Source organism: Balaenoptera borealis, assembly GCF_965194805.1.
Source record: "Balaenoptera borealis genome assembly, chromosome: 18".
NCBI lineage: Eukaryota > Metazoa > Chordata > Mammalia > Artiodactyla > Balaenopteridae > Balaenoptera > Balaenoptera borealis.
The window spans coordinates 12,709,687-12,726,261 of NC_138877.1; the positions used below are offsets into that span (position 1 = coordinate 12,709,687).

At 35.3% G+C, this 16,575-nt stretch overlaps 1 protein-coding gene across 8 annotated transcripts in view; it reads left to right on the plus strand.

Moving 5' to 3' along the window:
* NBEA (neurobeachin) overlaps positions 1-16,575 on the plus strand; it is a 608,086-nt gene that overhangs the window by 565,821 nt on the left and 25,690 nt on the right. For all 8 annotated transcript variants that reach the window (XM_082365247.1, XM_082365248.1, XM_082365251.1 and 5 more), the window contains one exon: positions 2,191-2,358. In XM_082365247.1, the coding sequence (XP_082221373.1) occupies positions 2,191-2,358 (168 nt within the window). The remainder of the gene's footprint in view (positions 1-2,190; positions 2,359-16,575) is intronic.

Genomic DNA, 16,575 nt, shown 5'->3' on the forward strand with positions numbered 1-16,575 from the left:
GGCACTGCTGGAGGGAGGGGAGACAGGGGAAGCCAATCTGCACTGATGACTCAGACTCATAGTTTATGCACATCTAGTGCAGGGACATATCAGTCCTACTCCAGATTATATGCCCCAAAGAAATTCTCACAAAGAGCCAAACAGGGATGCAAAAGTGGACATTCAGCGTGGTGTCGTGGCGAGTTAGAGGCCGTCGAGTGCTCATTACTGCGGGAGTTCTGAGCAGCCACTGGAAGCAGTAGACTACCTGTACACAGGTCGATCCCAAAAAGCAAGGCTCAGTGAAGAAAGTAAGAAACAAAATGCAATCTGTAACCCTATTCCATTTTTATAAATCAAAAATACATACACACAGAAATACATTACATGAGTAGTGTTTTATAAAAACACATGTAAACAAAAGGAGAAGCATTAAACAACTTATACGCATTGCCCATGGCAGAGGAAAATGAAAGTTAGTGGTTGGAGATAATAAATAAATGTTTTAAAACTCAAATTAGTGAAAGATGATCATTCCTTCCAACCCTCATCATTGCATTAGGCATTTAGTTCAATAACTGTTTTATTCAAATGGAATAAATTTCATTGACCCTTTCTTTCCAAATATGTCGAGTGGTATCTATAAGATTGATTTGAAGTGGTTGCTGCTGAGCTGATTATGTGATTATGTTGGTAAGATCTTCCTTTAAATAATATTTCTGATTTCACTACTATTTTGAATTCCAGTGAACAGACTTGGGCAATAGCGACTCTGTAATGAACTGCCATTTATTCATTTTTTTCATCCTTTCATTTATTGTACCATGCACTGAAAACATTACTGAATCATTACCAACTTCTCATTTATACAGATTGACCAAACCAATATGATAGATTTAATCAGTATAGAATTTTAACCAACACCTCTTTTGTATTTTAGTCCCTTTTCCTGTGTTCTAGTCCAAACTATTATGTCAAGACCAATGAGATACAGAGTATAGAAATTCTGTTTAGTTTTAGTATGAAAACTATCCTTTTATAAAATCTAATTGTTTATGTTTCTGAATGAGAAACATCCACAATAACTGGTGTAAATAAAATACCAAAAATTTTGAAAGGAATAGATAAAAAGGGAGTTTGAGGGGAATAAGTTACTAGTTAAATGTCATCACGGGAAAAGTTGAAAATTATCATTCAGATATTTTGTAAATTAAAAAAATGAAATATTGATATAATTATCAGAGGGTTAATTTAAGAAACCATTTATTGATTAAGTGAATCCAAGCTGGTTTCAGCACCTTAGAAATCAGGGTCATGCAGCCAAAGAATGACTTCATTCACATATTTAGTTACAGCTGTAATTTCAAAAATTGTTTTCTACAGCCTTGCATAGTTGAAATTTAAGAAGCTAGCTCTACAGCTTTTTCCTCATGCTGCTGAAATCAGTGTGTCCTTAAAATCAATAAGAAATTGATGATGAATGAGTGCAGGAGGTGAGAGGCACAGTGAGCTACACTGTGACTGTCACTGCTCAGACCACAGGTGTGACCAGAACTCCTTGCCTACCTGCCAGGGCCCCTCTAGGAAGTTTATGATGGCTTCTTAGGAACTGAAAAGGTCTCTTTTTTTCTGACTCTTTATGGAAGTTTCGTATGATCGCTGACTCTCAGTAATTTCCATTCATTTCCCACTGGCTAGCAAACATCTAAAATTACCCACTGGTTCCTAAACAGTGTAATAGTGGAGTTCATTCATAGCAGAAGGAAGGCATTCCCTCTTAGTAGTGTTAGAGGTAACTTTGAAGACTTCAGGCAGGAAAATAAGTACGTATCAAAGTTTCTAATAAAATTGTTTAGCTTCAAACTAATATTTAAACATTAGAAATGAAATTGTTGTAAATGGCATTAAAACAGGCATTTCAAATTACTTTTAAACATGCATGTGTCTTTTTAAGAAATCTATTTAATATTAAAATTCGCATCACATATACAGTTAAGCCAAGAGAACATTAAGTATTTTAGAAAGAAAATTTTCTTTTAGGTCTATGTTTTATTAGAGGTTGTATTTTGTCACTCCTAAGAATAGGTCTTAATATGTACAGATAAAATACAGGAATGCAAAGAATGTGTTCTACTTATTTATATAGAATATTTCAAAGTAAGAGAAAGGGAAATTTGCATGGTGTCTTATTTCTGTCTTGACTGATTTCAGGCCCTGGAGAGTGAATTTGTTTCTTGCCAACTCCATCAGTGGATTGACCTTATATTTGGCTACAAGCAGCGAGGACCAGAAGCAGTCCGGGCTCTAAATGTTTTCCACTACTTAACCTATGAAGGCTCTGTGAACCTGGACAGTATCACTGACCCTGTGCTGAGGGAGGTAGGTAATAAGTTGAATATTATTATGAAAATTTCTGTCATCCCTTCAGCACAAATGTGGCTTTCCATCTCTTTCTGTATAAATTTCCTTTCAATGTAAATTTTTATAAAACATAGATTTCAGGTTCTTGACAAATGTGGAAAAGTGAGTGTTATATGTCAAAAACAAGTAATGAGACCACCATGTAGTTCCTTTTTGAAATGCAGATATGTACAATGCACTTCAATATTCCTATTTTATTTGGTTTACTTCAGCATCTTCATTAAAATGCTTAATGCCTTATGTGTGTTATTAATTAATGAAACCTAGTTGAGTATTTAAACATGAATAGTTCACATTAAAATAATCTGCCAGTATCTATTTTTTAATAAAAGCAGAATTACAGCCTTCTAGGCAGAATACTTTAAAAATGCATCAATAAAAAATAGATAAGATTACAGTATTTTATTCCTATATGTCCTCAAATATGCATTAGTAAAATAGATGAGGTTATAGTATTTTATCCCTGTATGTTCTCAAAAACGCATCAATAAAATAGATGAGGTTATAGTATCTTATTCCTGTGTGTTCTCACCCTGAAATTTTATAGCTAACATTTGGGAATTATGTACTATAGTATGTGTATAATTATTTTTTATGAAAATATTCATGAAATATATTATTTAAATCATTTCCACGTTGCACAAAATTATTTCAGATAGGTGAAAAGAGTGAGGATGCAACAGCTGCTAGATGAGTCTTGCTTCAAGGAAGCTGTATCCCAGTCTTCCATTCTACCAGATAGCTGCCATCTGCTTTATGCAAAACGAGTAATCATTTCTCCATTGCCAGTCAGTGGAATGCTTTTTTATTTTTAATTTTAGAGGTGGAAAACGCATAGATTTGGGAAATCAAGCTCTAAAAGAAAAATTTGCATCCATAAAGTTATTTCCTATAGACTTCTGTAAAAACAAAATGACTCCATTTGTATGGCTTCAAGCAGAGAAGAGGAAAGGGAAGAGAAGAGCCTCATGATCATTGATCACTGGACCCTTAGGGCTAAATATTTGGAGAACACGTTGCAAGCATATTATTAGGTGCAGTGTTGTACCATGTTGTGTGCACAAGGAAATGGGATTTTTGCCTGAAGCTGGAAAAAAGAGATAGGGACAGAGAATGAATGAATGAGAGAGGAGCCAAATATTATAAAATTAGTTGGTGAAATAAGGGATTTTTCTCTACAAAATAATGTGATTAGTTTGTACACAACTGGGGATTCTAATTCTGAGCTTAATTATTCTCTTAACAATACACCTTTGTTTAACACATGGCCCAGTTTTATAAACATCTTACCAACTATATTCTCCTTTCAGAACCAACACCTTTAGAATCAGATAAAAAAGAAAATAATTGGAATAGCTTATCCTTTTATTCCAAGACCAACTCCAAATGGTTTTTTGACTTTTAAATATCATAGACATTTTTGCTCCTGAAGATTTCAGCATACATTTTCGTCCATTATAACATGCTGTCCTTATAAAGAAAGTTACAAGTTAATCCTCTTGGGCAAAATAAAAATATTTTAAGCATATTGTACATAATGAAAGCGCAAGGCAGCATTAAAGTTGACTGAAAATAGCAGATCTTTCATATTTAAATGACAGTAAATAAGGAGATAAATGAGAGAATAGAAACAAAATGGAATTAGGATTGAGACTTTCTTTACACGGATATAGTGTTTATTACTCAAATCTTATAAAAATACCTGCTTCTACAAAATAGCACACCATTGCTTTGGACAGTAATAAAAACTATGTATAATTGTCAAACTCTAGAAATTCCTAATGAAACATTACATGAAAATGCATAATTAAAAAAAATTCTGTTGGGGAGGAGAGGTTCAACCACAATGTTTGTCATTATATAGGCAATCTGAACAATAATACATTACTGCTCCTGATTACCTCACAGTGATGCAGACTGGGAGTGCCTTACTCCAGGACTCTCCTTCCAGCATTCCCAGTCTGAGGGCATAATTGCTGAATACTGAGGTTGCATTAGAGAAACTCCCAGAGTCATTCTGTGGCATGTATGTCCTCCCTCCCCAAGCCCCTCACCCATCTCTCTCACCCAAAAACTCTTCTGTCAGTTCTCAGAATACTAGGTGAGGGAGCGCATACCTGAAACGCTGTTACCTTCCTTCCGCCAGGCAGCGTGGGCTCAAGCACATACCAGCAGAGGCATTCACACTGACCCAGTGGCCCTATGTCAACTCAAGATTGCTTAGGAAGATACTTAAGTGGTCCTTAAGACCACTAGGTAACCACTTAGTACATTGTAGACATAACAGATTAAATGACCTTGCAAGGAATATGAGTTAACTGTTCCTCTCCCCACTCCCCACCCTTACCTCCTCTACCCCACGACTAACATATTTCCACACAAAAAAGTTCTGCATTAACATGTAAGAACCTGCAAAGGATGAGAACCCACTAAATCCTGTGAGCTTTCTAATGTGGCCAAGTCATTTAATGTCCCTCTTCCTCCATTGTTTTCTCTGTAAAGGAGGAATAGTACAGAACATACGTTTGCCAGCATAGAAGCATCTAGCATCTGTTGTCACAAGAAAGAGCCCTGTGGATAAGTGGAATGAAGTATAGCGTAGTCATTATTTGCTGGTCATTTATGCCCCTTTGCATTTACACTCCCCCTGTGCAAGGCACACCGCCTTCCATCAGAACATCAGAACACCGCCTTCCATCAGAACATCAGCGTTGAGCTCCCAGAGGTCTGCTCTGCAGGGTCGGACAGAGGCTCTTGGAAAAAATAGTGTTCAAAATGTTAAGCCTTTTATTGAGCTCAGTGCATTCCTTTTATTTGATAATGTTTATCTTAGTATTTTTTAAATGTGAAGATCACTATATTTCACAAAGATAAAAAGGAAGGCTACAGTTATACTAAACTCCAACTAACCTAAGGAAGATGATTTTTTAATGCCTTAATCAACACTGATTTAAAGGAGAAACATTTAATATACAAAAATCTACATATGTCCCTTTTAAAAAAGAAAGTGTATATATATATATATATATCCCATAATCTGCCTAGAACTTTGAGCTTTGAAGTTAGTGCTAAAATTTGAGAAATGGCTTGAGGTTATTGATTCATTCTTCCTTGACAGGTGAAATCATGAAGCAGCACTAACCACAGCAATTATGGCATTAAAATGTCAAGAAATTAGAGGTCAGAATAACAGATAATTTTCTTCTCTATGTCAGATTTAAAATTGACATTCTTTGACAGCTTAGGATCTCTGGCTGAGAAAAATATGACAGCTTAACTTATTTTATACTTGTACAGCAGTAATTGATAATAAACTTTATCATGACAGCCTCTGGGCAGAAACATGACAGAACCGTTCTGGTACAAAGCTCTTCGTAATATGTAAACACTAGATCTGTTGGATATTAGATATTATTTAAATTGTCTTAAGTCTTAGCTTTTATCATAATCTTCTAGACACTTTTTTTCATAGATAAGCTCATCTGACTATTTGAGCAGTATTTTTTAAACATGATACTGAATATCTTTCTTATCCATTTTTACAAATTAATAAAAATTACGTGATTTGCTTTATATTTCTACTTACCAAATGATGGCCAAGAACTTCATCCTATGACCTGCTTGGGGAATAAGCTGTTCTGGTTTGTAAGTGTCTGGTCCCATGGTTTTCTAACTCCTTGCTACTCAAATATGGTCCATAGACCAACAGTATCAGCATCACCTGGGAACTTGTTAGAACTTCAGACTCTACTCTCAGGCCTCCCTGACCTAGTAAATGAGCACGTGCATTTAAGGAAATCCTTGGGTGACTTGTTTGAGACATTACAGTGTAAGAAGCACTGCTCTACTAAAGGTGTGTTAGAATGATCTGGAAAGCTTTTCTCTTTTTTTTTTTTTTTTTTCCTACAAAAGTAGAGAGAATGATACAATGAATCCTCTGGGTGTTCTTATCACCCAGTTTCAAAAATTTTAACTCTTATTTCACCTATATCCTCATCGCCACCCCCCTTTACTATTTTCAAGTGAACATGCCATATCCATCTAGCCCCATCCACTCTCCATCCCCCCCTCCTCCATCTAGAGTGTATCTCAGAATATCCAGGGAGAGAGTTCAAGCAGGTTTATTTTGAAAAAAATTCTCTAGGAATTTTAAAACAACAGAATACTTACTTAGCTTTAAAGATGATATTCTTCTTACTTCTAAAATAATTTTTTTAACTGTAGGGGACTTTAATGTGCATTTCCATTTTACTAATTTAAACTGTAAGGTTTTCTTTCTATTTCGTTTATGCTTTTGAATTTGTTAAAACTTTCAACTCAGTAAAACTTCCAGTAATTATAGGGAAAATTTTAAGGTAGCTTTAAGAAATCTTTATCAGTCATTTTTTTGAATCATTTGTTCTAATTACTTTCCAGAAAACATAAATTTTATCAATTTCTGAGAGTTCCAAAGGCACTAGGAGATTATGCCATAGTTAATAGTTGGTTAGTAGAGATTACAGATTAAATGCCACAACAATTATTAACTGTACTCTTATGATGAGTGAAAAATATTTTATTCTAAAATTGTTTTTAAAAATTATCACTCTTACCGTCATGGATATAATTACTCAGCCTGTCTGCCTCAGAGTATGATTCTGTGGTAACTAGCAGTCAATGAAAGATGGTGGAAAGATGGAAATCAGATAATAGGTTATATCACAGCCCCAACATTATTATTTGAGTGACATAAATAAGTCACTTTAATGTACCTTTGTTTAACCACCTAAAATATGATAACAGAAATGATATCTAACTCATAGGACTGTATTTGAGGATCATATGAGAAAAGATATGTATAAATACTTTGTAAACTATAAAGCACTACCATGGACATTGATTATTACTACCCCAAAACATAACTACATGAAGTATCTTGGAAGAACTTCTGTTTTAATAATTTATTTCTCTATATCGTCATATCTATAGTCGACACTGCCAAGCTGAAAAATGATTTAACTGACTTCTCTTTGACAGTGAAAGGTATACACATAAGCCTACCATAAAAGGCTGTTTTGCTGGCAAATTATTAGAACATATGGGCCATGCAACATTTATTTATTTATACATATATACTCATTTATCTATTTATGCTGGGAATATCAAAACATTAAATATATTTTAATGTTACCAGTAGTCATAAAAATGTGGTATTTTTAGTCTGATTTTCTGTTACTAATACTTCTTAGTCTCAGGCTACATTTTCTTCGTTTATCTCTTTCTTTGATCTGACAGGGATAACAAAGTAGTCCTTTGGATCTGCTATGGTGAAAATATGCCCATAGGAAGTAGAATAGATCACTTCAGTTTTCACTTTATTTTCTTGATGAAACATTCCTTGCTACTACAGAGAACTGACATGATAGGGCTGTCAAGAACCAACAAGACAGATGTGTCTTTAACCAAAACATCTGCAATGCTGGCTTTCCTAGAAGATGAACTCATAAAATTCATAAGGAAAAAAATTAACCCACTTTTTGTCTTGATGATGTAAATGAAGGAATTTATAGTGACAACACTGATGACCTCTACAATCACTGCTTATTCTTTCTGTGAATTTGTTATCCCTACTCTTTTCCTTCCCCCATTTCTGACTTCTTTCTTTGATCTGACAAGGGATAACAACACCCCCTCCTGCATCGCTTGAGTGGGTTGCAGCACAATGTTGTCTATTTACCGGTGCCATGATGCCTAATATTCTTCAGATGAGAGAGGTTCAGGGTTCTTCTCCTAGGCAATTATTCTGAGACGTCATGGCAACAAATGATCAGCAAAAGGGCTGATAAAGATTTCTTAAACCATCTTAATTTTCCCCCCTATGATTACCAGAAATTTTGCTGAGCTAAAAGTGTTAGCAAATTCAAAAGCCAAATTAAAATAGAAAGAAAAACCCTACATTTTAAATTATCAGAGTGAAAATACACATTAGGTATTATTTACATTTAAAGAATCATTTTGGAAACAACAAGAATATTATGATCCCTAAAACTAGTAAGAGTATAAGTTCAAATATATCTGTTAATGTGCTTCTCATCCACGGCAATAAGGCATGCATTGAGATGATTCAATGAATAAAGTTTCTATATAGAAATTAGTATCAAGGAAATTAATGACACATTTAATTTTGATAAGTGAATGAATCTTTAATTTAGGTTTATCTTTTCTCCTAATTACTGCAATCCTTAGCTAGTCCATGGTCATCAGTCATCCATAGAGAAGCATAAATAATGCAGTTAGTCAAAGAGGGATGTGTGTCATTTATGTGAGATATGCTTTTTCCCCTCGTTGTGTTATTTTTATTGTGTGGTGCTGAGAATGCTAATTATTGATTTTCAGAAATTAAGAGCAAATGCTTTTACAAGCATCTAAAGTCATATTTTACACAAGGAAGAAGGGTGAAAATTGCAGCCTGCTGTTTGTAATAGAAATAGCTGGAAGGGCTTTCCTTATCTTCTATTAACATAGATTTCAGTTATATTACACAGTTCTTACCTTAGCATAAATTAACAATTATTCAAAACATATTGCATGCTTCAGTTTGTTGAAGTGGATATTACTCAAGCTAAGTACATAAACATTTCAGTTAGATGTTTAGGACTCATTTTTAAGTGTTTTAAACATATTGATAATGAGCCTATTTAAAGCCATTTGATCTCAATATAGTATATCTAAATTACTGTTTCCCATTTATGTCAAAATCAAAGAAGAGCATTTTGTTCTGCCAGATACATGCAATACTATTTTTAATTTGAATTTAGTTTAATAAAAGTGTATGATTTCATTTTGTAATGTTTATACCAGCACCTGGTGAACCTTTGTCTTGATATCTTCCCACATACCAAATAAATCTATTTCAGCTTTATTATTTTCTTTCCATAATCAGACACTCCAAGTGAACTTATTTCATATAGTGTAGAAAGGTCACCACCTGTACTACTGCTTCTCTCCCTACCCGCCCCCCCACCACCATCTCCTCAACCTCCTTCCCTCCCCCATTTCCTGAATCAGCCAGCATAGAGTTTGCTTTATATAAATTTATTCATCGAGGGAGAATTTGGCAGGGATATTGTACTGTTTCCTCTCACATATCATTAAGCATTTCTGGGCTGAGTCTTCTACTATGTACTATTGAATGATCAACCCAAAAGTGGGCAAAGAACCAAAAACCTGGAAACATCCTTAAGATATCATCTGCTAAAACCCTTGCTTCCAGGTAGGTCAGTCTCTAAATCATCCGGAACAGAGTGTTTTAGTTTCTTTTTTCTGTTTTTGAGGATTAACAAGTATAGACTGTAAAAAGACTCCATGGCCTCCCCCAAGAAGCTTATGACAGTGTTTATCCCCCAGATATTCTAAATCCTCAACGAAAATGTCTCTTGCTTGGATGTAATCACCTTCTGGTCAGTCCTACCTGGAAATGAAGGAAAAGCTAACCAGCATTTTTCTTATATATTATACCTAATACCAATCCTAGTTGTATCAGTCAGGATCTCAGCACATTACCCTTTCAAAGGGATAATGAAGACCCCAAAAAAGATATCCAAATGGTCAAGAAGAACAGGGAAAGATTCTTAACATCACCAATCATTAGGGAAATGCAAATCAAAACCCCAGTGAGGTACCACCTCACACCCATTAGGTTGGACACTGTCAAACAAACAAACAGACAATAGCAAGTGTTGGCAAGGATGTGGAGAAATTGGAACCCTTGTACACTACTGTAAGAATGTAAAATGGTGCAGCCTCTCTGGAAAACAGTATGGAGTTTCCTCCAAAAAATTAAAAAGAGACCTACCATACGATCTAGCAATTTCACTCCTGGTTATATATGCAGAAGAATTGAAAGCAAGATTTCAAAGAAATATTTATACACTCATGTTCACAGCAGCATTATTCACAATAGCCAAAGGGTAGAAGCAACCCAAGGGTCCATCAGCAGATGAATGGATAAAAAAATATGGCATAAACAGATAGTGGAATATTATTTCACCTTAAAAAGGAAGGAAATTCTGACACATGCTGTAACAGGGATGAACCTTGAGGATGTTATGCTAAGTGAAATAAGCCTGTCACAACAAGACAAATTACTATATGATTCCAGGTACCTAGAATAGTCAAAATCATAGAGACAGAAAGTAGAAGGGTGGTTTCTGGGGGCTGGGGGAAGGTGAAATGAGCAGTTGTCTAATGGGTACAGAGTTTCAGTTTTTCAAGATAAAGAGAGTTCTAGAGATTGGTTGCACAATAATATGAATGTATTTAACACTACTGAACTGTACACTTAAAAATGGTTAAGATGGTAAATTTTACGTTGTAATATTTTATGTGATAAATATTACCAAATTTTAACAAATTTTAAAGGGATAATGAAGAGTTTAATAATAGTCCTATTTACAAAAATATGGGGCAGGATAAAGTGGATGACCAAGGGAAGGCGAAGCCTCCAGGGGTTAACATCTGGGTACCGCACCTAGGCCTGAGGGTATAAGGGCAGGGGGCTATTGCCAGAGCCTGGCAGGAGAAGTAGCCAGCCCTACTGATGGGTGGGTGGTCGCCCATCAGGATCTGTGGCGTTAGGTAGAGAAATGCAACCCAGCCACTGCCAAACTATGACTTCGCAATGAGGGAACATACAATAAATACTTCACCTTCCTATCTTTTGTCCTGACTTCTCAGTGGCTAAACCCAATGGGAAGCCAGAGAGCAAGGGAGTACCAGTGATGCAGTCCCTGGAGACCATCTGCCCAGGGGCAAGATGTTCCCCTGAGTTAGTCACCACTCTAGGGGGAGCAGACTTATTTAAGGCATCCAGGGGAGGAAAACCACTACCTGCTACATTAAAATACATGTACTTTTTCTACCTGACTTGACTTATTTTTAAGTAGAAAAATTGAGTGAGCTTGCCACCATTGGCACTGACCTAATATTTTTTTTAAATGTTTTGGACAGAGCTTTTTCTATCTAGAGGATATGGTGCTTGTTTTTTCACATTCATTTGTTAAGTCAATTATGTAATATCCTTATAATTCATCATTCCAAGGAGGAAATGGGAATCAGCAGGAGGATGTCTCCTCTCTTTTTTTTTTTTTTTTTTTTTTAGTTTTATACCAAAAGAATAAAACCAAGCACTGAGGCAGATAAATGAGCAAATTAGAAACCCCCTTCCTCAAATATCATCTAACATAGTCTGATAGTTAAAGCAAATGCGGTTCTTTTTTACTTGGGTTACTAAATATTTGTTTAAATATTCTCATAATTTTGCTAGTATAGGCTTAGCCTTAATGCAGTCAATTGTTAAAACAAAGGAAACATCTTGGTTCTTTCATTTTGTAGTTTCTATGAAAAACTAGAAGCAGTTGAATATAAAATATCATTTTAATTTTTTATATAGTTAAATGTTTATAAGGCAAGAAATAATAAAGTTCAGGTAGCATTTGCTTGATTTATTTTGCTCCTGTTTTTCCAGCATTAAAAAGTAATGCTTTATATGATCTCGTTTTATTACAACAATAAACCAGAAGCAAAAGCTTATCACTTAAAATACATTCTGCCATTAAGCAGTCCTTCTTTTTATTATTTCAGACTTCTCAAGATTCCATATTTTTTCCTATTTGATATAGAATTGGTAGAATTGGAGGTAGAACAGAAGTGATAAAAATCACATATTTTTAACTGTACGTCAAAGTTGTATTTTCTGGTCAAACAAAAAAAAAGAATATCCACTCTCAAGCATTAAAGTAAAATCATTCTAAGTAAGAGCTGTACACTGAGATACACACAGTACTAAGGAAGTTTTTTGAAAATCTTTCTGTGTGTTCCCAAGCTTTTATTATTTTTTTCTTGAATTTTCTGAAACTTGTCGATAATTGACTGGTAATTTGGACATAGTCTGATATTTTGCATTGTGGATAGCATAGCCTATAGTACTTTATAAAATGCCGATTTTTTTGAAAACTGTTTAAAAGATTGTACAGACCAAGAGAAATGGATGAAATAGGTCATTTGACAGCCTACCTTATTAGCTTCCTCACACTGTCTCTCTCATGGCACTTAGACCTGATGGCATTTCATCTGAAAAGCAATACTTAATTACATTTGCAAAAAAAGACTAGAAGTTGTAAAGATTCTATGGGAGAAAAAATGTATCTGGGCTAAATTCACCTGCATTGAGGAAAAGAGGACATTAATCAAGTTTTTAGCTAGTGCATACCAGGGAAGGTGTAAATAGACAACTAGTCTACACAAAGGGAAGGAGAAAGCACATTTGTTCACCTAATTTCTGTCATTTAGAATATTTTGAATTTATCATTAATTTGAACATCGTTCTAAACTATGACTTAGCTGTCACCACATTTACTTTTACCTTGGCTGTGAAGTCTTTTGTATTAATAGGCATACATATAACACACATACACCACAGCATGTTCACTTCCTTTTCTGAGAATTTAATCCCAAACATATATCTTTGTTCATAGAGGAGGTAGAACTTTCTTGGGAGGGAAGGTAAGAAGGGGGGAAAAAAAAAGCAATTAAGCAAGAGGTGCAGCAGGTCAAAGGAATAAGGCGTATGCCACAGCCATTGCGAACACCTATGGCCCGTTTGTGCAAATTTAAAAAACCACCCTCTGTAGAAGGATAATTACAAAAGGTGCTCCTTCCTCTGGCAATTAGGGTTGATTCTATCACTCATTTGTCCCCCAAGTGGGCACCTTTGTACGTGGCATCAATGACACAGCCATACACAGTGCCCCTGACCTGTGGGGAGGATGAAAAACTAGAGAGAGCTCCTTGAGAATAAGTGAGAAAAAGGAGAGCTCAATGAAGGCGTGGGTAATTCTGTAACTTGGCAGGTGGGTCCTGGAGGATTTTTCAAAGCGAGCCTAACAAGGCTAAGGAAGGGGACAATCAGAAGGTAGGGAAGGGACAAGAGGGAAACTGTCCCTAATGGGGACTTTCCCTAGTAGGAGCTTTATATTACATATAAGCAGGTGAAACTGAGTTGTGTGTCATATATGTGTATGAAATCTGAAAATCACATGTACTGTTCACATGTGCTTATATTGTTCTCCTAAGCATAATTCAGTTCACATTTTCTTCACTTCTCTGCCTTCCCCTGCAGAATTCTGTGTTTTGGAACTTCCTCCAAGGTGTTAAAAAAAAGTCTTTTTTTTCCCTCTAATTTTATTAACCTACCTATTTCTTTTCCTTTTTTTTAAATTGAAGTAGAGTTGATTTATAATGTTGTATTAGTTTCAGGTGTATAGCAAAGTGATCCAGTTATACATACATGTATATTTTTTTTTCAGATTCTTTTCCATTATAGGTTATTATAAGATACTGAATATAGTTCCCTGTGCTATACAGTAGGGCCTGTTGTTTATCTATTTTATATGTAGTAGTGTGTACCTGTTAATCCCAAACTCCAAATTTATCCCTCCCTCCCTTCACCTACCTATTTCTTGACAGATTTTAGCTGGGAGGAAAAATAAATGCTAAATACATGATGACTGCTTTAATTAAATATTCACAGAATAATTTTTATAAGAATAAGCAAGAATCGATACAACAATTAAAATTTAAATCTCTTGACTAACTTTCTCTCTGAAAAATTCCTGGTGAAGAAGTAAAGTGGTATTCTTTATATAATTATCAGACACAAATGAGTTTGACATGTAAGAGTTTCAGCATATCAGTGCCCTGAAAGTCCACATAGTCTAAATCATTGCTCTGTTTACAGCTTGACCTTTGCATTCTGCACTCACAAATGCTTACAAATACTCAAAATCAGCACAACCACTTTGGAGAACAATTTAGCAGTAAAACTAAACATTCCTACCCTATGACTCAGCAACCCCATACCTAGGTATACACCCGGCAGAAATAACTACTCACTTCCCTCGAAAGACATGTGCAAGTATTTTCTAAGCAATTTTATTCATAATAACCTGGAACTGTTAACAACCCAAATGTCCATCAACAGGAGAATTGATATATTGTGGCAGATTAATACAATGGAATACTAAATAGCAAAAAAAAAAAAAAAACTATTGACACACAACAACAAGGAAGTATGTCACAGACTTTATGTTAATCCAAAAAGAAAAAGGGTAGACACAAAAATATATATTTTACGATTCCATTCATCAGAAGTTCAAGAACAGAAAAAATAGTGATGATAAACATCAAAATAGTGATCAGCTTGGCAGATGGTGAGGCGTGGGGGTAATTGGCTGGGAGGGGAAAGAGGGAATCTATATACTCCCATGTAGCCGCCACCCAGATCAAGATATGGAACCTTCCCATTTCATTCCAAAGCCCTCTGTCTTGATCTGGGTGGTGGTTATAAGGGGGAGAAAATACACACACACACACACACACACACACACACACACACACACACACACATTCATCAACCTATACACCTAAGATTAGTGTACTTTATGAATTTGTCTTCCTTGAACCTCAAAAAAATATAAATAGATAGATAGCAAGTTCAGCAATCGCAAAGGCCTAATGTTATTATTTAAGTATAAGCAGATCCATATTTTCATGTTATCCCACCAAAGAGTTGTCCACCAATGGATACATAGTCTTTCCTTTTATAAATCAGCAAAGGTTTTGTCAGTCACATGTTTTAAAATCTAGTGTTTAAAGCCTATTACTTATGTTAGATTTGTATGAAATATGTAAGACTCATAATATCGGTGACTGTTATATGTAAAAAGTTACCATAACTTGTTGATTCTAAGATGTACATCATTGTTGTATCTCAAAATCCAACACAGTGTGTCTTACCTTCAACGGTGCATCACCGTTTAATTGGCATCATTTTGTACTTCCTCATCGTATATAAAATAATGATGCTTCAATAATGGATAACATCTTAGACTCAATGAAGCGAGTTAGGTTTACAGACTTATTTCCCAAGGTTTACAACTCATGAGCTCCCACATACAATGTTAGTTCATCCTTTCTTCACTGGAAAGTGCAATAGATACATAAAGCGATAGATTTCTTGTAACTCAAACTAAAGTTTTGGTATTAGATTTTAAAAGGATTCACAAACGCTGATGTCTATAGAGGTCAGACAGGGAATAAACTAGTGAAGCTGGCCAGATGGCAGTGTATGCATGGGTCACGTGAGTGGCGGGTGTGAAAAGGAGTCGGTGCTTCTGACGAGTGTTGCCATGAAGGAATGCTAATGAGGTAATGTCAGATCTTCTGATTTTTTTCTGAGAGAAGCCGGAAAATCCAAATTACTGTATGAAATTTCCCAACCTATAAGTGTTGGCTCAAATAGAAACCATGTCTGTGAGCTGAATCTAGCCCATGGGATGCCATTGTGTGACATCTGGCTGAATGTAAGCCCCTATGGCATCCTGGCTAGAATGTAACCTCTACAAGAGCAGGAATCTCTATCTGTTTTGTTTGATGAGTATCAGAGATCTGTAGAAGGGTACCGGGTACTAGTAGATACTCAATAAATATATGTTTTATGAATAACATTAAGTCTCTCTGACTCATGCAGAACAATATATAGAGAAATAGAAATACGTAGAATTTTCTAAGATACCATTTCTTAATATAGAAATTATTAAATTTAATATTTAAATTATTAAATGGATACCATAGAAAGAATCCACCTTATAATTAACTGTAAGTAGTTGTTTAGGATTTTTTACTTGATATATTTGGAAAAATTGTATTAATGGAAAAATTCCATTATATGACAAAAAATTCCATATAGCAAAAACTCATTTTATGGTGTTATCCAGCTAATTTCTACTTAACCTTCAAACCTTAGCTCATGTTCTTTTTCTGGAAGTCCCTTTCCTAACAGCCCTGCTCTTCCCCCACCATTCTCCACCTGAGCTTCAGTCCATTACTCCTCCGGGCTCCCTGGCCCTCTGGGCTGGCCTCCCCCATGGTCCTACCTACCATGTGCCCTGATGTCCTGATCTCATGTCCTTATGGGCTGAAAACTTCCAGAGGGCAGTCTGCTGTCTGATTTTATATCCCTTGGTGTGAAGTAAATATTCAACAGATGTCCGTTAACTGAATTGTTTTTGTGGTATTAAATTGCAAGAGTAAAGAACTCTGAAGTTTTCTCTGCTACTGTGCTTTTCTCTTTTCAGG